Source organism: Podarcis muralis, chromosome 1, assembly GCF_964188315.1.
Source record: "Podarcis muralis chromosome 1, rPodMur119.hap1.1, whole genome shotgun sequence".
NCBI classification, from domain to species: domain Eukaryota; kingdom Metazoa; phylum Chordata; class Lepidosauria; order Squamata; family Lacertidae; genus Podarcis; species Podarcis muralis.
In genome coordinates this window covers 45,871,304-45,893,632 of record NC_135655.1, presented here as the reverse complement: position 1 = coordinate 45,893,632, position 22,329 = coordinate 45,871,304, and the positions used below count along the sequence as shown (strand labels likewise).

Below are 22,329 nucleotides of genomic sequence, written 5' to 3'. Positions count from 1 at the left end.
TGTGCTATGTTGGCCCAAATAAGAAGGCCAAGAGACATCCCTTCGGTTCATCAGGGCCCAGATAAGCATCATTGCACAACTTGAGCTGTGCACATCATCCCCAAGGCCATGGGCTGCACTTTCAGGGCCCTGCTTTCAGATGCAGGGTCTTTCTGAACCGGTGTTTTGCAACAAGTGTTAAAATAGGATATGGAACGCCTTTAGTCTCCCAAAGCAAGACACTTCAGAAAGCCCTGGAAGAAAATCTGTATATTTTAAGATTCTCTGATCCCAAACCTCAGCTTTTCTTAATTACGGATACCTAGAGGTCCCACTTGCAAAGAAGAAGCTTTTCTTTTAAAAAAAGTCTTGCTCTACTCTTTGATGCTGAATGCAAGGCAATTTGAAGACCATTCAGAAAAGGTTCAGAGTTCAATTCCTCACCATCGAGGCCTAAAATATTTTATTTACAGACATCTTTTCTAATAATTGCTGTGCTAAACTACCAATGCAAAGGTCATCTCAATGCATTCTTTAATTGAGCATTTAATCTCAAGCGCCAGAGACTTTGCCATTAAGATTCTATTTTGATGTACACGGAAAACTACCAGAACCAGATGAAAAGAAGTTGAAGGAAAGGCCTCTTAGTTCAGGGGTGGAGCATCTGCATAGCAGCAGACACAGTGTCCCGGGTTCAACCCCCAGCATATCCAGATGATACTCCACTTAAATGGTCAGGCTGCTCCCTATGTAGCACAACCCTAAGAAGCCGTTATGATGAAGCATCTTAATTTTTTCTTGTGCTCATAAGTTTTGCTGGTGTTGACAGCAGTTCCCATTTTTTCTCCTTGCTTCTTATGATATGTTTTGATCCGAAAGATGTGTTTCTTCCTGTTTGTACGGCTGGCTGCATGTTAATGCCTTGTATCTGATTAATCCCTGCACTCCAGGCATGGAAAACCTGTGACCTTTTGAGATGTCTTTGGATTCCAGCTCCTGTCTTCCTCAGTCCATATGGCCAAAGGTCAGGGATGTTGGGAGTTATAGTCCAACAACGTCTGCAGGGCCAAAGATTTCCCATCCCTGACATAAAGGGTTCACCAGATTCTCCCTTGCCTGCTCCTACAGACTAGTATTGAACCCATCAGCCCCAGCCACCATCTGGAGGGCCAGAGCTTCCTCATCCCTATTCTAGGCAGATTCTTGAAGCGATCTTTTATCACCCGCTTTCACTTCTTTCTCTTCCATCTGCTCGTAGATCTGATCTGTAAGTCACAAGCGCTGATTTTATCTTTTGTATTCGGAGGAGTAGAATTGGTTGTGCTAAAAGAATGAAGAGAGTTCTCCAAAGAACTTGACCCTTTGCCATCACTCTTCTCCCTTCCACACCCCAATGCAGCACCAACTGACAGGAAGTTTTCAAGTACAGAAACATTCACTTGCAAAGCAGAGTGTTTAGTAAAAGGTAAAGGTACCCCTGCCCGTACGGGCCAGTCTTGACAGACTCTAGGGTTGTGCGCCCATCTCACTCAAGAGGCCGGGGGCCAGCGTTGTCCGGAGACACTTCCGGGTCACGTGGCCAGCGTGACAAAGCTGCATCTGGCGAGCCAGAGCCGCACACGGAAACGCCGTTTACCTTCCCGCTAGTAAGCGGTCCCTATTTATCTACTTGCACCCGGTAGTGCTTTCGAACTGCTAGGTTGGCAGGCGCTGGGACCAAACAACGGGAGCGCACCCCGCTGCGGGGATTCGAACCGCCGACCTTTCGATCGGCAAGCCCTAGGCGCTGAGGCTTTTACCCACAGCGCCACCCGCGTCCAGAGTGTTTAGTACCATTATGCAAAGCCCTGCTCTTTAGGTAACTTCCCAATGTTCCTAACTCCCTTCAGCAAAAGTGTCCTTTTGCTAGAAAGGATTTCCCTTTCTTCCTTTGCTTAGAAGGGTGGCAGTTCTGCTGTTTTTCTCTGATTTCTTGACCCTTCATTTTAAAAGAAAGTGCAGATTTAATAAAACCACCAAACACATTCATAATCCCATGTCTCTGTTACTTCCCAGCCACAAGTGAACTGGAGGTAAGATAGTCCCCCCCCCCCCATGGTGTGCTGATGGTTTCCCCACCACCACCACATTTAATCCCTTTATTCAACAAAATGGCAGGCTTGCTAGCAAAATTACCTCTTCTTTCATAGTTCCTAGGATTTGTCCTATGCCAAATGAATCACGTCACTTTGGAGAACAGCAACATGCCCAAAATGTTGGTGGCTTTCTTGTTATAATGAAATTATATTATTTATATGCTCTAGCAGATAATTAATTTGTTTTTTCAACAACAACAACCACCACCACCACAACATCATAGTCTCATCCTGGTGCCTCCCCCCGCCCCCAAAGCCATGTACAGAAACTGGCCAATCCTGGTGGCTGAGACTTTCTACCAACACTGGCAGTGGGTTGACATCAACCCAACACACCTGAGGGCAGCAGGGCAAGCCAAGTGATGGACAGCTCTGTCTCCCAACATCTTGCTGCTGCTCTCCATCCGCTACCCCTCACATTTGCTGTCTAATGGCAGGGTTGGCCCTGGTCTCATCCTTGCTCCCTTACATCTGCATATTTTAGGATAAAATAAATTGGTGGTGGACAGTCCTGTTTATTATGGAAACTTGCCTGCCATTACTGTCCTTCTCACTTAAGAGATTCCTGATAAACCTACAAGGAACCCTAGGGTTCCTCATAGCACAGTCTAAAAACCACTGTTCTATAGCCATTGTATATGTTGAGTCTCACCTGTGTGTAGAGCTATACAACAGCATACTAAAGCTATAAGTAGGTCAGTCTTGAATGATATTGGCCCTGATCCAGTCACGAGTGGTTCATGGTTCCATAAGGCATCAGCATTCAAATGAAAAGACATCCAACATGCAGGGTGAGGAGAGCAAGTGTGTTTCCATGGGTGGCTCCTTCATGTTGGATAGGGGCAGTGACTGTTTTTAGTACCATATTGGTTCATTTTATAAAACCAATTAGCCTATCCTGAATGGTAGGAGACCACCGTGTGCTGATTGGGAAAGTTTAGGCTCTATCCTGAACCACAGAAGGGAAAGCTCAGGGATTGATTGAATTATTGAAAAGACAGATGCAGAGTGCAGCATTACATATCTTTCTCTTGAGCTATGTAAGTTTGGACTAGAGCTACCTCCAGAGCCACATTTTAAGCACAGAGCACAGGATACTTCCCAATGGGAGAAGCTACCAGAATATTACAATACAAAAGTTAGCTGCTTTGCTCTTGCAAATTGTAGCTGCCATGTTTTGAGATGTTTTATCTTTCTTCTTTTCTTTTGCTAATGTTTTTAGATCAAAATTTAAGCTGAAGGGATTCTTTTTTTTTCTTTTCTTTTCTTTTTCAGTAGTTTTTCCTTCCTAACTTTTTTTTCCCCTTCTAAAGCCCGAGAATGAGCAAGGTCGTAGAACTTCTCTAGAAAAGTTCACTCGCAGCGTGGTAAGTTCATTTTGCTTTTGCTTTTCTTTCTTTTCCCCACCTTCTCTTTAGCATTTTCTTTTATTTCAGAAATTATTTTATTAAATTTTATAACAACTCCTGTGTAGTTTACTCCTGTGCAATAAAAAGGTAGAATTTCATGATATGCAAATTTCGGCCAGTGAAGGTACCCCAGTCTAACATAAGCAGAATTCTCCCCACAAGGCTCTAGGTTTAAGTAAGAGATGTTTAATGAACTTGTTTCAAACCAGTTGCCCAATAATGGACAACTTACAATTTTCATTCATAAAAGTGCATGCAGATTCTGAACTCAAGCCCAAAAATCTGTTACAGTTCTGTTGATCTAACATGGGCCTCTAAAATATCTTGGAACGGTCAGCTATGATTGAATAACGTCAGCTATCCTATGCAAAGATGCGTGAGACTAGTTCCATGAGCCTGATAGTATTTCATTAAAAAGTACTTTTTCCTCACGCAGCAGCACATGGCAAATTGCTTTTGAAACGGAAGAGAGCTTCAAAAGTAATTTGCGATGTGCCTTTAGTGGTTGGCAATTCAAAGAAAAAGAAGAGGACAAAATAAACCCAGACTAGCAAAAGTGTGAGCTTAAGCTGCTCTTTGAACCTGGCTGTAGAATAGAATGTATAACATTTCCTCAACCATTCATGAGAACCATAAGAAGAGCCCTGCAGGATCCAACCAAAGGCCTGTCTTGTCTGACATTCTGTGACCTACCACAAGCTTTTGAGCATGATAGCCTTCTCCTGCTGTCATTCCCCAGAAACAGATACTCATGCTTGCCTCTAATCCTGGATGTAGCATACAGCCATCATGACTAGTAGCCAACGACAAACTTATCCTCCATGTAATCCCCTTCCAAAGGCATCTAAGCTAGTCTTCTCTTTTCAGTCACCTAAGTGGAAGACACTAGCAGAGGTGGATCTTGAGGTCAAGTCTGAAACTTCTTTCATTCATACCAGCAACCACTAATTTTCTTTTAACTTTTCTGACCACGTGGGCTTCATACTCAGGTATGAATGCATGAATGGGGGGGGGGGGGAAGCAAAGTGGGAACCTGTGCCAAGTTCCTATTGCTGTTACACAATTTCACTGCCTGGATATTATTCTATGGAGAAGTCCTCGCCACATTATGAATCACAGAGGACTTAACAGCAATCCCACATCTGTTTTCAATTTAGGCTACACATACTGTTTCCCATTTCCCCAAACAGTAGAAAGTTCCAGGGACAGCTGCTGTAGTATCGTATTCTTTAGAAGGGAGAGAATGCTGGAGGTGATTGTCAATTTCTGAACTATGTGTTTATTTACAAATACATCATCTGACTGTGGAGGAAGTAGACAAACACCCAGACAGCTAGAGCAAGCCTTTAAACCAGCTTCCGTTTCCCAAAAGCAAATAGCAGGCCTTGAAAACCCACCAGCCAGTTGCAGAGATACTCAGAGGAATTTTATCTCCACTATCTGCATCCTAGCTGCCTCACTTCCCGGTCCCCTTGCAAGCAAGTGACGTGTGTCCTTGCTAGTAATCAACCACCCAAAGCCATTGAAGAAACATCTTGTAAGTCATTACTCTCCATACAGGAAAAATATTTAGCTGTGAGCTAAATAGGGGGAAATAATTTTTTGATTTGATAGCCATTACAGTTACAGCTGTGTTCTTTCATTGCCAGATTTCCCTTGAAGTTAGCAAAGATGATGCAGCTGAACGATAACTAAAAACATTTGTACTCCTTTGGTTCTCTTTGGTGCCCTAGTGGGCTTCTGCCTTCTTCTCACTTGCCTTCACGATCCTCTCCCTCATTTGCCCACATGGCTGCTCAGCCTGTTGGCTGTGGAGATGTACAGTACAGTGGTGCCTCGCAAGACGAAATTAATTCGTTCTGCGAGTTTTTTCGTCTTGCGAGTTTTTCGTCTTGCAAAGCACGAAAGAAGTTTTGGAAAAGCTTCAAAAATAACCAAAGTCTTCAAAAACCTCAAAAAAGGCTACCACACCGCGTGCAACTGCACCTCTTCAAGCAATGCACCCTGGGTATTAACGGTTTTAAGAAAAAGGAAACAAACTTGCAAGACGTTTTCGTCTTGCAAAGCAAGCCCATAGGGAAATTCGTCTTGCAAAGCAACTCCAAAAACCAAAAACCCTTTCGTCTTGCGAGGCATTCGTCTTGCGAGGCATTCGTCTTGCGAGGTACCACTGTATGTGGCCTTGTTTGCACCTACCCAGGATGTCCTTAGGCAGCACCACAAAATCATTGCTAACCTCAAGGGGGTCCCCAAGGCCAATCAGATTAAATGGCAGCTTGGGGCAAATGAAGCTGACGGCAGTGAAGACAACGAAGAAATAGTCCTGAGAAGAACACACCAAAATATGGAAAACACTTTTCAATACACTTTTGGAAGCATGAATAAGGCAAGCAGTTCCAGCTTAGCCCTTATTGCTTTCTAATTGCATATGCCACCATGTGAATCAGGGAGGAGGAAGCTGTGGCCCCCCAGATGTTGCTGGTCTACATCTTCCCTAACCATCAGCCATGCTGGCTGTCTAACAAGGTTTCCATCCCAGATGTAGAATAATGGATAAGGCTCCCTACTTGCTTTTGCTTCTCCTTTAATTGTTTAGATTCCCTCCCTTTGTACTTCTACTGAGGACAGAACTGCACGATATATGTTCTTCCTTTAAAAAAAAAAGTTGCTCTCCCTCACATCCCACCACCTTTTGTGTCATGCAGCCACTGAGGTTGCTATTTGAAGGGAAAGGTTGGTATGGGAAGAATGTGACTTCTGCTTTCCTGCTGAAAAAATCACACATACCCTGAAGTTGCTCCTACCCTTGACGGAGAAAATATATGTCTGTCTTCCCCTTCAAATCTCAGCTTCAGTGGATAACAGCGTGCAAAAGAAACGAGTAGAAATGGCCACAGTGAACCTGTTCCATGAGATTTGAGCTTGGCTGTCTTTCTCTTAATAGAAGTCCTCTGAACTGTTCTTTAGTGTGGAACGTCCGTGGTTCAGGCCGGTGACCCTTTGGATTCTTGCCTTTTCTTTCTTCAGCTAGCTTTTAATGCATCTTCGATTTCCACCACAGCAAAGAAGCAGATTCAAAAATGGGTTCCAGAAACCAAACTGCTTTTCATGCACGCACAGAAAAAGAGAATATATTTTTTTCTAAGCTCGGTTGGTACTATAGCGACAATGACATTAAAAACATAGACGCTGAATCAGAACAAAGACCTATCTGGTCCAGAATCCCATTGCCCACAGTGGCCAACGAAAGCCTACAGGAAGCCCTTGAACAGGACATGAAGTTTATCCTATTGTCTATCCTGAATCTTCTAGCATTCAGGTTAATTGGATGACCTCATGTTGTAGTATTACCGGGGGGGGGGGGTTCCCTGCTCCCTATCCATGTTGTCTGTACCATGCATAATTTTCTGCACCACTCTCATCTCCCCTCCTTACCTTTTTTCCCTCCAAGACTACGATGGACCATCTCTTTCCTCTTTCCTCCTTGATAATTGCCCTTTGATTGACCTGTGATGGCAGTGTAAGCATAAAGGGGTACCTTTATGCTTCTGTATCCTGCCTTGCAAACCCATCCCACTTCACTGGCTGGGGGGCAATGGCAACACTGGGGAAATCCCACTGGAGGCTTCTCTGAGAAGCTGTTTTGGCATCCCATGTGCTGAGGACCCCAGGAAATGGTGCCTGAGACCTTAGTTCAGATGTCAGTCACTCTGGACTGGGATACTGCCCAGACTCTTGTCTCTCCTACACAGAATATGTGAGGTTTCTTACTTTCTCTCTCTGATCCTGCATGTTGAAGGGACAAATGCCTCCTACAGCCAAAACACATTTTGCAAGGATTAGCTTTTCTTTTCTAATGAACCACTGCCAGCGCCTCACCATGGCTGAAGGGCATTTAAAACTAAATAGCTCTATCTTGTTTAAGAACCATTGCTGGCTCCTAAGAAAGGCTTTGAATGTTTGCTCACTAGCAAAGCTTCCCAAACGGCATGAAACAGACTCATGTACACTCGACTGCTTTGAATGCAAAGAGGAATGTACTAAATGGTGTCTTTCAGTTTTTTCTGTTATTTTATATATGCAGGGTAATGGATTTTCAAATCAGTAGTGTGTGCATATAATCAGGACTGGAGGAAAGTGCTGAAGGCTCTTTAGTATTAATATTCTCTTTACTGACCCTGGTGGGTTTGAGCAATCACACCTGACATGCAGTTAACACACAGCAGTTCATTTAATTGGGGTGGTGGAGCGGGAGCTGGGGAAACAGGGGAAACTGCAGCTTCCTTGGGGTGTCACAAAAGATCTGGGCTCAAAGTACAACAGCGCAGGCTTCTACATTTACCGGCCAATAGGAGGCCTGCACAGTTTCAAGACTGTGTTTGGCCTTCTTCTCATGGTCTTTCCCACAGAACTACCTTGCCTAGCAACAATCCCAGGGCTACCTGTTTCCAAATCACTAGACTGACTCTTATTCGTCTCCAAGTCCCCACTGGGGCTTCCCCAGCCCCCACAGAGCTGCTCTCAGGCTGCAGTCCTTTTTCTGTCTTTGCTTTCCCACCTTCTAGTTCATGGCAGGAGGTGCTGGGAAATGTATCCCCAAACTTGCGAGGGCAATGGGGGAGGGCTGACATTGCACATGTGATGTCATGTGCATGACTTCAGGACTTTGGGAGGAGCCAGGGGCAGAGCCAAATGCAGTGGCCACATGACTCAATGGCTGGCGGCTCCTCCTCTGACACCATCAGCAGCTTCAACCCTCCTTCCCCTCTGCACCAGGAGAAGGAGAAGGAAGAAGCCGGCTGCTGCAGGCATGCCACATTTGGTGATTGGCGGGCCCTGGCACCTCTCCCCAAAATATAGGGGGAGGCCAGAAGGGCCCGGTCTCTAGGAGCCAGTGCCCCTGCTCCACAGTCCTACAATTCAGGAGGAAAACTGCATTCAAAACTGTTATATTAGGGAAAATACACACTAAAACACTGACAGAAACATTTGCAAAGTGATGCAGAAAGGTGGTGAGCAGAAGATTGGGGAAATGAAAACTGAGGGGAAACCCAAACTGATGGGTTCATCCATCCCTTACTGCAACAGACTTAATGTTTCACTGAGGTCTTGCATGCAAAAGTTAGGAGCTGAGGTGTACTTGGATGTTGCGACAGCGCTGCTGTGTGTCTCTCTGTGCCCTGATCTTCGTAACCCCTCTAGATAAGCACAATGTGTGGTTTTCATCAGGACACTACAAGAAAGGGGGGAAGACGTGAAGCTGGCACAGTTTTAGTCTCTTGTAGCAGAGGCATCAAAACAGTGTTTACGTGGCACAAGTAAGTTGGATGTTCTCCATCACGCCTGCAAGTACACCTGTAATACTAATATGAAGAGCTGCCCTTAAGGGAGGACACACAAAGAGGCTGTTTTTCAATGGCAGAGGGGACAGGTGTGTCTGCATGCTTGGTAGGCAGCACACCAGGTAGCAGGGGTGGATAATCTGTGGCACTCCAGATGTTGGAGTTATGCTCCTATCATCTCTTGACAGCCATTGGTCTTGCTGGCTGGGGGCCAGTTTTCATTCAAAATGTGGAGGGCCGCAGGTTAGCTATTCCTGACATACAGTCATTGCATTTGTCATAGTGACTGTGCATGTACACCATCAGAAAATTTACCTTCTTATAGCAAGAGCAGTTAGATGCAGCTGGAAATGAAAGTATCGGGCAGTCAGATAGTTACTGTGCAATCTCCGGGCACCAGTAGGGTAAGTGTGACATACTTGTACTTAGTGAGCTGACATTTGTACATCCAGATTGTGATTCTTCATCTAGGTAAACGTGTAATTTCCCTGGAAATAGTATTCAAGACATATGCTTTTGACTTTTTAAGAAAGAGAATCTATATAAGGCTTCATTTTTATGTTGTTACCCATTATTTGTTATATGCATGCTAAATCGATTCTTCTTTTGATCTCTTTTCATGTGAATTTATCTGTGTAGATTTTATGTTCTCTTGACATTACTTTTCTTTACTGTTGCTTTTTTTAAAAAAAACTTACTTGAACATTTAACTTTGTTTCTTTTCCTAGTTTATGTTACCCTTCTTATGTTTATGGTGTGTATCATTTCTCCCCCAGCAAATGCTAATAAAAGGCTGTTTATAAAAGGATATGGTCCTTAAGATCTTTAAAAGAATTTTGCATTGAAAACACATGGAGATTTTGGGGGTGTCCTATGAAAAATCCTGGTTCAATAAGAAATGGTTATGCATGCCCTGTGTTTTTTAGGATTTGTTGTCAGTGCAGATTCTGAGAGGCCCAATGCACCACATGGCCTGAATTAAAGAATATTTTAGTTGTAGGTGTAAGCCCCCAGAAACACAGCCTCTTTATTTCCCTGTATTGTCATTGTGGGAAAAGTTTACAGTCTATCAAGAGGCTGGGTGCCTTCTGGGTATCTGTGAGGAATCTAATATTCAGTGTGAGTAGAGTTGATCAATCAGGGAGGGGGAGTTATTCGCATAAGAGTTTTTGCTCTCTGTAGCAAGTACAGGAGACATTGTGTGCTATCAGTGCAAGTTGCTATGTGGCCTCCTGCCTGAGGAGATGTTAAGGGTCATCATGCCCCTCACAGCCATTTCCCAGGGTATTGAAGAATAGCAGTGTTGGAAGAGTTCCTCTTGTGGATCAGAATTGGTTAAGTAGCAGGAAGCAGAGAGCAGGAATAAATGGACAGTGCAGGGGATGTAGAAAGTGGAATCCCCCACAAGGATTGGTCATGAGACCTGTGCTATTTAACTTGAATCATGAAAATTAATATCTATTGTGAAGAGCTCCAAAAGGACCTCTCCATACTGAGTCAGTGGGTGGTAAAATGGCAAATGCGATTCAGTGAAAACAAGTATAAATCTATGCATGCCAGAGGGGCGGAAATCTTAATTTCACACATGCTCATGGTGACATGATAGGCATTTATCAAATTATGGATGTTCATGGATGTGGAGCTTGCCTTCATGGTAGTACGCTGTCCACTCGTGCCTGTGTGCACGAGTTTAGGTCCTCTAAAGAGTTTGGGCCTGTCACTGGTTCCTTTTAGTGGCTATACCATGCTTCCTTTCAGCAGGACCACGGAGGGCTGAGTAATTCATGTTGGCAATTGGAATTTGATGTATTATAGGATGACACTCTGATTCCCTTCACCAAATATAAGACCCAATGGATAGACACTACCAGTGCGTGAGACGGTGGACGAGACAGATGATCACAAGAAATTAAATCTGTTCAGTCATTTTAAATTTCTGGGGTTTTAATGTAAGTTTTTTTATTCTGTGTGGTGCATATTTGAGAGCCATTTTGAGACCTAGATAATTTTTTAAAAACAGGATATAATTTTAAAAAACAAATAAAATAAAACTTGGGGCAAGGAGGGAAGCACATAGCTCACAGCTGCTTTCAGAAAGTCAAGTCGCTATTCCAGGATTTCAAAGTCCAGCATCCTGCCTGACACACAAAGACTGAGGCTGCCAATATTCATGTAACAACTCTTTGAAAGCTTCCTCCATTGAGGCCTGTAGTCATATGGGGAAGCAAATCCCCCACATCTTGCCAACACAGTTGAGCTCAATGTTACCACCCTGCTGCTGCAGCTGCTTAGAAATAAGAGGAAGCAGGGAGATGCTGAAGTTAATGTTCCAAAAGGGGCTAAATTAGTCTACGTATTACAGAAGACACTTCTGCTCTACTTTTGACCTTCAGTTTAACTTTGATGCTGTGCTAAGCACCGTTGAGACAGTTCAGTGTTTGAGAAGTTAACTAATAAATGAGATTGTTCCTCTTCTCATTTCTGAAATCCAAAGCCAGGAGCCAGAGGCTCTCTAGGGATAAAGTCAGCCCTGGCAGACCTACCTTCAGCTTCCTTCAGGACCCTGAAAAGAACAATGGTACTGGAATCATGGTCAGGAGAGGATGCCCATTCCAGGTGTCTAAAGACAACTTTATCAGACAGGGCATGGGCAACATCAGGGAGGCCTCAGCCATAGAGTGCTCCTACATGCAGACAGATTAGGTGTTTGTTTGTTTGTTTGTTTGTTTGTTTGTTTGTTTGTTTGTTTGTTTGTTTGTTATAATCCAGACCAGATTCATTTAGATTAGGAATAGCCAATGAATGCCCTCTAGATGCTGTTGGATTGCAACACCAAAGCACCATGGATGATGGAAGTTATAATCCAACAACCTCTGGAGGACATCACAGAATCTACTCCTCATTTAGATGGGTAACCAACCAGAGGTGTCTGGATAAAGGAAATTTATAAATAGTGGCAGAGTTGAAATCATGGATGCCTCCTCCCTCTTTTTGATAGTTCCCAAGAAGCTTTAGTTGCAATCCTCTATCTATTTACCTGTGAGTGAACTCTATTGAACACATTGGGATTTATTTCTGAGGCGGCGCACATCTAATTGTTCTGTTAGAGAGGCAAAAGCCACATGGGAGTAGCTAGGATTTATATTGGGGGGGGGAGAACTGGGGGGGGGGCAGAACTGAGCTATCTGAGACGTGATTAGTCAGTTATTTTTATTTATTTACTTGATTGGGAGGGGCAGATGCCCCCCTCCCTGCCTTCCCTTGGCTAGGCCCATGAAAAGCCTTTCTCAGCTTCAAATGGGTGCAAGAAGTTCAGGAGGAGGGGAAATTTTGTGTGCCCTCCAAACAACAGTACGTTGATCCACACAGATAGCTGCGGGCAGAACTTCCACATTCAGTTCGCAACTAGATCTAGTGATTGCAAGCAAATGAAGAAAAGAAGACTATGAGTTAAAGTACAGAAATGAATGATAAAGCATGTTATGGATTTTTCTGATCAGGGTGAACATTACCTACTGTATTCTGAGAAATCTGTTGCATTCTGTTGGCACACATTCTGTTATTTTGCATGCACCAATGGCTGCATAAACAAACAAAGCTAAAAATAAAATAAAAGAAACAGCCATAATTTGCATTACAACCTCAGAATAGTAGCTCTGGGAAGAATGCCTTGAGATAACTCTGGAATTTTATCATGTGGATGCCCAGGTAGGTACTCATTGTGGAATTACACGATCATGCAACTTCAAAGTTGCATCTATCATGTAATTCCAAATGTCAACTGTTCATCAATTTTGAACATGTGAGGTACTTGCAACTGCCGTTAAGATTGGTATGAAAGTGCTTAGTTTACCTTCCAGTTGGGGCTTGGCCAGTATCTATGTATGCAGGATTGGGATGCAAATGTAATATAAATTGGGCACGGGCACACTATAAGCTTATTGAATCAAGGAATTCAGAGAAAAGAGGAATTTCAACATCAGTAGGTTGGAAAGAGTATCTCTTCTCAACCAAGGGAAGGAGTAACGGTCGCCAATAAAGGTTAACTATAAACATCTTTGTGCTTGTTGCTTAAGCAGCCACCAATTAGATCAATATGGCGCTGCTCAGCAAAATAGCCTTGGATTTTTGTGAAACATTATACACTTGCCATTTCAAACGATGCAAAAACACACTCGCACACATACAGGCACAACCAGATTGCCCTGAGCATCTGGGCAAAGCTGAGAACAGTTCTAATGTATTTGTAAGTGTATGGCAGGACTCTTTGCCGCACAAGTACAACAAAGCCAGGATTAAACAGGAGGCTTATTTTGCAGCCAAGTAGGACCCTTTGGCAGGGAAAAGATGTGGTGGGATTAACTATACTTACCTAGCCTACTCTACCAGCTGGGATGTGCTCAGCGACCAGCTCTCCAGCCGTCCTTGCAGCTATTTGAAGTGTGCTGAATTAGCAAGTTTGGCACCTGGGGTTTTTAATCACCTGAAAGAGCCACAGCATAAGAAAGGTGTCCTCCTGACTCCCATACAGCCCATCTGGTGCCATCCTGATCTACAGCTTATATCAGGCTCAGCCAGCATGGACTTCTGGCTGGAACCAATGGGAGATGTAGTCCCAAACAAGAGGTCACCATGGCCTTGCTAGGTGGGGTGGACGGGAGTTGTGGTTCAAAACATCTGGTGGGCCCTAGGTTGATGAAGGAGGCTGCTGAACTATCACTGCCTTTCCTTCTTCCTGTCTGGTCACTGTGCTGACCTCCCAATCACTGAGCAATCTGGCCTGTTTTCCCGAGTAACTGGGATATATTCACATCCTTGGCTTTCTTCCCTCCCTCTCCCTTTTGTTTGTTCCTCCAGGGGAAGTCGCTGGCAGGCAAGCGCCTCACAGGCTTGATGCAATCTTCTTGACAGCATCGTCTCAGCAAGCGGTCGCTGGCATCTCCGAAGGACAGCTGCACTCACTCAACCTCCTCCACGGCGGAAATATCATTTGGGGGCAAATGGGTCACTGTGTGTGTGCGTGTCTGTGTGTGTGTGTGTACGGCTGGGAGTGCAAACGAGATGGGAAGAGAAAGAGACGGAAGGGAGCACAGGGAAGGCGAAGGGAACCACGAGGGAGAGCCTGGCCCACCCGGAGGTTCCTCTTTTCATAGTTTACATCAACACTTTTCTACTTGTACAGCTTTGTAATGGCACTGAGTTCAATCCAGATAATTCTCTGTTTCTCGTTTGATTTCAGAGGAGCACAACTTGCTGTATGCAGGATGCCAACTTAGGCAGAGATGGTTGGGGGGACTGACTATGGGTGTCATTTAATGTAGGGGCCCTAAGAGAAATCTTGATAAAGATTTGGTTGAGATCCGTATTCGTAATGCAGGCACTTTCTCACACTCATATCTCCTCTTGCTGCTGCTGCTCCTGCATGTGTACAGGCAAAAATATCCATCTTCTGCATATCTTGGTAGCCCTGGCGTTAATTCTCCCTAGCCATGGATAACGGCTATTGCTGACTTGACAGTAACTTCTCAGATCTGGAATCCTTTGTGAAACCTGAAGAGGTTTTTTCTCCGCCTGAGAGAATAGTACGCAATACAGGTGTTGCCATCCTTGAGTGGAAATGCAGATTAAAGTAGGCAAAGGGGAATCAGAGCAAGAAGAAAGGGTGGTCCAAAATACCTTTGCTCCCTAGCCACAGAAAGAGCTCTCGCTGATCCTGCCACATGTCCCCTTTCATACAACCATTCGGGTCCAGTAAAATAATAATTGAAAGTTCCCTAAGGATGGGAGGAAGAATTCAGTTTTACCACGATGAGATAGTAGACATATTATCATCCACTTTTTAAATAATGGTTTTTAAAGTGCTTTTTAGCTTCATCACTCACTGTCAGTAATATCCGTCCAAAAATATATTTTGGGGTCCTCAGCTGCATAGAAAGGGGCAAAGCTACTGACTGCCAGCTCAGGATTTGGTCCATAAAGCCAGACTCTAAGCTTCCTGTGAGGGATCTGATTTCAGCAGACTTGCTTTGCATTTTGCACAAGTAAAAAATGTTGGCCCTGGTTCTTGGGCGATATGATCAAAATGTTATGCCAGGCCTGCACAGCTTGTGTAGCCCAAGCTTATAGGGTGGCCTGCCAAGTGTTTGGCTGTCTGTCTGTTGTTGCTTTGCAGTTCCAGGAAGGCAGCAAACATGGATGGTTTTCTGAACCCCACACTATCTGTTGCACACGGCCAGTGGGCTGCATTCAAGTTTGTTGTATCACAAGTTGTGCTGGCCTGCTTTATGCACACATTCTGTAAAAACACCATATTTGAAGAGGTGATACTGGGTTGGGAAAGAAGTCTTGTCTTTGTTGTGTGGTTGCACTTTCTGCATACTTCTTCCCATTTTGTCTGTCTCACGATTTAGTCACACAGAGTAAACCAAGCTGATGGGAGAATTTGAGACATCTCCCTGCGCTTGTAGGAAGAAAAAGACCCTGTTAGGTTTATTTGTTCATTCCTGGACAACTAAGTCGTAAATAAGTCCCCTTTGTAGAGAAAGGGACAAATCAGCCTACAACACTTTGGCTTGGAGGTGAATGGCTTTTTGCTCAATGTAATGGCATTTGAGCATCTCTCACAATGTGGCAATAAGTGAGGATGGATTGGAACTGTGATAACTCAGCTAGGTATGGAAATAATATGGCTGGTTTCTCAGAATTGTTCTCAGTGCTCTGAGAAATGGGAGCACAGGCGAACTAGCTAAAAAAAAGTAGTAAAAGGAGACAAAGTACTACTTTAAGTGTAAACTAAAACAAGTTCAATTTGATTTGGACCTACTTAGCATCATAATGATGATCTAAGGCAGTCTTCTTCAATACTTGGTCTCTGTCTGTTGTTGGACTCCAACTCCCATCATCCCCAAGCAGTATGGCCAATGCTGAGAGATCTGGTTCAATAACATCTGGGGACCCAAGGATGAGGAAGGATAGTCTAAGTAGTGTTGATATTTTTGTGTTAAAAATATTTCATAATACCTATATTCACAAAAATCTTCTTTCCACTTTAAATGCACATTAAGCTCTTTTCTTGGCAGTAGATGGATATATCTCTAATCATGAACTCTTAGTGTGGTGGGGAAAACATTCCTGTCCACCTTCTGGTACAAAAAGGCAATGTGGGTAATTTTCTGTCAGACATTGCACTGCTGGTTCTTAGATGGACAAGTTATCATTATGTATGTTGATCCAGTGCACAGCACATTGCAAAATAACAGTGTCCCAAGGAGCATACAATCTAAATTTATCGACAAGTGGGACAATAAAGGGTAGAGAGGAAGATGGAGCTGAGGGGAAACAAAGGAAGAACCACTTAGAACAAGAGGAGTCAACCTTTTTGGACCAGGAACACATTTCAAATCCTGAGAGAATGTTGTGGGTGCCAGTCACAAAACTGTTGTTAGGGCAGGGCATAACTCAAAATGGCTGCCATGGGAGTGGCATAATGCACTTGCTGCCACTTGTCCCCACACCACCCCCGGGTCAACCTCATGCTGGTCCTGATTGTAGAGCTCATACAATACTGATTTTTTCACACTCCCATTTCTCCTCTCTTTACCAAAGTACATCTCTCTCTCCCTTCCTCATAGACAATACCATTCAAACTCCCCACCCTCTTTCTTTCTTTCTTTCTTTATTTCTTTCTTTCTTTCTTTCTTTCTTTCTTTGACCAAGTGTATCTTTCTCACACACAAACTACACATAAACACAGAACACACATATATTCATATTTCTCTCTCTCTCTCTCTCTCTCTCTCTCTCTCTCTCTCTCTCACACACACACACACACACACACACACACACACACACACACCATACCTGAGCAGCACCCCCTACATTCAGTCAAGAGAGCCTTATGCTATGCAATACCTGGCGTGTTGTTTAGGCATTTAAATGTGCTTATTCTGCATATTAGGTTCGGCGCAAGGTAGGAGAGCATACCTAGCACAATAAATAAAGTTCAGTGTGATCTGATCCTGATTTCACTACACTGGTGACCAAAATGTCTGACTGCCTTCTGTGTAGAGAGATAGTTTGCTTTCTAACGAAATTTCTGTTAAAGCAAAAGGCCAAACATGAGACACATTTGCTATTTGAAAAATCTGAACCATTCATTTTGAACCACATCCTCTCTTTATCTGTCTTCCCCACTCCTCAACCACAGTGATATTTAGACACAAGTCCTTCCTCAGCTTAGATCTTTCCCCATTTCCCATTCTTTCTCATGCATATTCATGCTATATTATTATTTCAAAACATTCCACTGGATATCACAGCTGGGCTCTTATGTGCCTCGTGAGTGCCAGAAACTTCACCATTCCCACAGTAAATTTGCAAATCCTGCCCCCACATTCCCATCCATGCTCTACGCAAAGCTGTTTTCAGAGACATGCCTTATCATCTTATTTTGTCTATCAAAGCTTCTGTATCCTTTGTGCAACCCCTGAAACAGTGGCTGTGAAATGCGGAGGGAGAAACTAATGTGCTTCCATGTCACACCAGGTGCAGAGAATGGCCACTAGATGTGCCCTCAGACAAAATATTAGGAGATTTGGGTTCCGCTAAGGCATAACATCTGCAGGAACTCAACAAAAGCTAAATGCACTTTGGTAAGATTAATTTGGTAAATTCCAGCTATGGCAAAAATCACATTGGCAGATGGTCCTACATCATTGTAGCGATAAGTTACTCAACTAGAGAACAACAGAAAGCTTCTAATATATCCCTTAATTGTCAGGTATCATGAAATACTGTGATATGTAAAGTGGTGTCAAGTCATAAGGGGGCCCTATATGATGGTGTAATTCGTCTCCGTTTGATTGAGAGTCTTAACCGAAGACACTTATCTAGGTTTTCTTCCATCCAGTTAAAGAAGGAAGGACAGAACTCCATTCATCAAAGTATCAAATAATAGATATCAGTGGCCAAAAGGTGAACCTTTCATATCTGCCCATGTTGGAGGCTTATAGGCTCATCTTTTGCAAGATTGCTCTGGTCGCCTTGTGTGCCCATGAGTAATGCATCCCATTATGCAACAGCATGGCCTTTCGTGGAATAAGCCACTATTATGGAAAGCTCTATGTGATGCTCACCCCTGAAAGCTTCATCATCTTGCCGTGAGATCACCTTGAGCATCACACAATGCTCCCGTTTTCTGTGATTAGCCATCTTGTCATTTGGGATGTTGCAAGGGCAGGTGCTCAACTGAGTTTATGTCAGATTGAGTTTAAACCGATTCATGCATGCAAGGCTGAAGGAAGAAACCTTTTGTTTTTGAGGTTCAGTTGAACGTGGGTCAGTTTCCATTTCCATATCAAAACTTTCCTTTTTAATAAGGCGGGTCATTGCTTAAAAGTAGACAACCTGACCAGGGACTTCACAGTTCCTCTTGAAAGACTGGGCAGCTTCTTTCAGTATGTACCTTTAGGGCGTACAGGGAAGTGGACAATTGGGGTTATAGGGCAGTTTTCACCAACGTGGCGCCCTCCAGAGGTTTTAGCCTACAGTTTCAATCAGACATGACAAGCATGTCTATGGTGTCTGGGGCTAATGGGAGTTGTAGCCAAAAAATTTCTGAAGGCACCATTTTGGTAAAAGGTGCTGTAGAGCTCCCTTAGACTCATCCTTTTATGGCTCTATGGCCTTTTGGGGTTTTCCAGAGAGATCCCCCCCCCAATAAAAAACCTAGGGAAAAACAATGCTAATATTAGCTGTAAGTTACCAATCATGGTATTTATAAACTAGCTAGAAAATGGGGTTAGGCGCAGGATGCTTCTTGCAATGCATCCTGCTGAGGCCTCATAACTCTTCGGCTCAGGCACCATATTTCTGCCCTCATTCAGGAGAGAAATTATGTGCGCACAGGTAGGTCCCCTTCCTCTGCATCACCAGAATCACACCTGGGATCCACTGCAATATAAATCAACCGATTGAACCAGAGGCCAGTTGCCCCACAATGAGGATACAGCCACTGTTCCCTGATTAATTACTGTCTTCTCAGCAGGAAGGAATTTTAATGATCAATCTCTACATGGCTTTGTTGGCGCCACAAGATGTTGGAGGCTAACAAGCCGGAATGGATAATGGTTTTGTGCCCTCCTCTGTGACTCTCCCTGAGCATCTCCCTGGTCATAGTCAGATGAGAGAGTGCTACTCTAGACGGGCCTGTTGGTCTGATCTAGCCTTTCCTGTTGATTGGAGAATGAAAGAGGCAGTATAAAATGGTATCGCTTACTAGACTTTGTGTTTTCATTATTTATTTATGTATTGATTAAATTTGTATACTGCCCTTCATTTGTAGATCTCGGGACGGTTCACGGCATAAAAACACAATATACATAATTAAAGCAACAACAGAACAATACCTCCCCCTCCCCCTTAAATTGCTTAAAATTAAAAAAAAAAAATGCTTAAATTGAACCTTTGGAGAGTCTTCTTCAAGGATGCAGAGCAAGAAAATAATAATAATTTAGGACTTCTAGGACTGCATCAATTCAGGCTGCAGGTGGTCGATTGTACATTTGAATGTTTTCTTGCATCAAAAGTATTTCTGCCTGTGGTAAGCTAATACACCAGGGAGACCATTCTAGCCCAATGCTCTCGTTGGCATCCTAGTTTTCTATTTGGGGGAGCATTCAGCCATGCACTCCTCCCACCTGTGATCTGAAATGGTCCAGCCCTACAGCACAGGCAGTGTTATTGTTCACATTGTTGCTCAAGGGCTTTTTGCCCCACTTGCTTTTCTTTTGTGATTTTCTGCGCAGGGTTGTCTAGCTCTTCTCCAAACGCTGCTCCCATAGTTGTGCGGGAAGTGCCAGAGCTACCTAGCAGCGACCTTGGAGCTGACAGCCTCCCGGTCCAGCAGTGCAGAGGAAAATGGTGCCAGTGAACAATTGGGGCTGTCAGCATCGGGCACAGAAATTTGCAGACAAAATTTACCCTCTGGCTACTTCAGGCAGGAGAGCCTCAGGCCAGCTGGAATGCACCAAAACACAGCTGCGCCTCCCACCCCAAGCAACTGGGCGGCGTGCCTGCTGCTTTTGGACTGCAGAGAGGAGCAAATGTGTGCAGCGATAGCACATCCTGCACAGCAGAGCATCTGTGCTCTCCACCTACCTTCTGGAGGTAATTCAGCTCTTATCAACATGATTTGGGCATCCTGTTGATGTTAGACAAAAGCATATAATATTACAAAAGGCGGGTGGGGGAGTAAAATATTTCAATACAAGGCTTTTTATGTAATTGTGTAGTTCTTCAAGCAGCTAAAATGGTAGATACTCAAATTTACCCCTTTGGCCTTTTGCAATCCCGGGCAGGATCTCATTATCCTTGCCTCACTCTTTGATTCCAAGCACATCCCTCAGAACTCCTGCCGGTTATTCTGCTGGCAGCAAAAAGACTAATCTCTTTCCGTTTCAGTTGCCCAGAAAGTAGCAGGTTAGTGCAACCATGAAATCCTTTGGATAACTCCAAGCACGTCCAGCAATCTGGACCAGTGATGCTGCAGATGTCAAAGATTTGGGAAGGTCCGCTTTCCGTACACCTTTTACAGAGACACAGTTACCCAAGCTCAGCAGTCGTGCTCTGTTCAACTCCTTTCTTAAAGCATCCCTTGCCTTGTGGCACCTACCAGTATTCTGAAAGAGGTGAAGCCTTTGGGTAGCTCAACTCCACCTTTTGTGATGTAGCTGTGTCACTCATGCCACATCTACATGGATCTTATTTAGAGGAAAACAGGATGTGCCATTCAGTATACCAGGTCAAAGAGCTGCTGGAGGCAGTGGTCTCCAGCAGCAGTACCAATGGAGAGAGAGAGAGAGAGAGAGAGAGAGAGAGAGAGAGAGAGAGGGGATGCATAGCTGACTTAGGGCACTGAAGCATCCTGAGATGTATGATGTTTGTGCTTTTCAGGGGCATTTCTGTGCCTCTGGCTCTACCTACGATGCTTAACCAGGAATGTGGTCCATGGGAACATGCCCCAGTACTAATTCACTCACTTCACTTTCAGCTCCTGTGTTGCAAAACTGCTCCACGCACAGCTGCCTCAGCCACGACTGTGTCTGTGGTGAGTTTCTTTCCACTCACTGCGGTTCTTGGGGCAAAGCCCTTGGAGTCCCCTTGTAATAATGCCCAACCGTGATTGCATGCATATGGAACTGGCCAGGGCAGGGGCTTTGGGGCAGCAATCCAGAGCTCCAGAATGAGGAGGGTCCCCAAACTACAGCAGGGTGAAATGTTATCTATAGAATACCCTCCACATGAACAGTAGGTCCAGAGTCTAAAATGACCACTGGCTCTGAGGGCCAATGAGTAGCATGGCTTGGCTGACAGTTTTGTTTCCAGTGCCATCCAAGATTGCCTATGACACTTGTCCCAAGGGGACCATCCTATTCCCTAATGTTTCAGGTTCCAGAATCTTCCTCTCCTCATTCCTCCATAGAAAAAGAGTGTTGGCCTCCCATGGGTCTGTTACATTGGAAGGTAGGACACCCTGATTCTGGAGCTAACCTTTACTTAAAGGGCAGCTTGCTCTGTTGGTGAAATGCTCTCGGGGTTTGGCAGTTTCCCTCTCATGTTGAACATAAATCTGCAGGCCTGTAACTTAAACTCACATTTCTCTGCTCCTATCCTAAACAATGTTCCTCCTGAATAATCATTCCCCTTCTGCTTTCTGACATCCTTTAAAACATTTATAAACAGGGAGCCTGCTGTCTCTCTTAGGATCCTCTTTCTGTGGATTGAATATAAGCAGCGTCTTTAATAGCCTCCCCCGCAACACACACCTTGCTCTGAATAGAGATGCTCTTTAATCTTGGAAGAGGCATTCCCTATTCTTTCTGAGGCCAGGAAGGGTGCCTTTTTGGAAATGGCATCTGTTGTTTAATCAGTACTACAGTCATACCTCGGGTTAAAGACGCTTCAGGTTGTGTTTTTTCAGCTTACGGACAAGCCAAAACTGGGAAGTACCAGAACGGGTTACTTCCGGGTTTTGGTGGTTGTGCACATGCAGAAGCACTAAATTGCACTTTGCGCATGTGCAGAAGCACCGAATCGCAACCCGCGCATGCACAGACGCGGCGCTGCGGGTTGTGAACGCTGCGGGTTGCGAACGTGCCTCCTGCACGGATCACATTCGCAAGCCGAGCGTCCACTGTATACTAAAACCTTTTAAAAAAAGTAAATCTACTGCCCAGTTAATCAGAGACCTTTTTTTAAAGTTGATTCAACACATTTGGATCAATGTGGTTTTTTCTTTAACCAAGTCATCTGATTAATGAATCAGTTAACTTGCACTCTGCTTTGGAAATGGAGCAGGGTAACTTGTCTGGTTCTCTTCATGCTTCCAGCCCCATCACTCATTTCTGCTGCTGGAAGTAGCCTTCATAGCCATGGCAACCCATGGCAAACACTTCTCCCATCATC

The 22,329-nt window shown here is 44.2% G+C and overlaps 1 protein-coding gene across 5 annotated transcripts in view; it reads left to right on the top strand.

Annotated features, from left to right (window-relative positions):
• The window catches only part of RGS6 (regulator of G protein signaling 6), a 228,938-nt gene extending 209,612 nt beyond the window's left edge, over positions 1 to 19,326 (top strand). For 2 of the 5 annotated variants that reach the window (XM_077927480.1, XM_077927476.1), the window contains one exon: positions 13,723 to 19,326. In XM_077927480.1, coding sequence (XP_077783606.1) covers positions 13,723 to 13,773 — 51 coding nt within the window. In that variant the 3' untranslated portion in view covers positions 13,774 to 19,326. Of the gene's footprint in view, positions 1 to 3,427; positions 3,482 to 4,390; positions 4,533 to 6,584; positions 9,674 to 13,722 lie in introns of those variants that run through there. The other 3 variants (XM_077927474.1, XM_077927465.1, XM_077927469.1) reach the window with 3 other exon arrangements.
• The last annotated feature ends 3,003 nt before the right edge of the window (positions 19,327 to 22,329 follow it).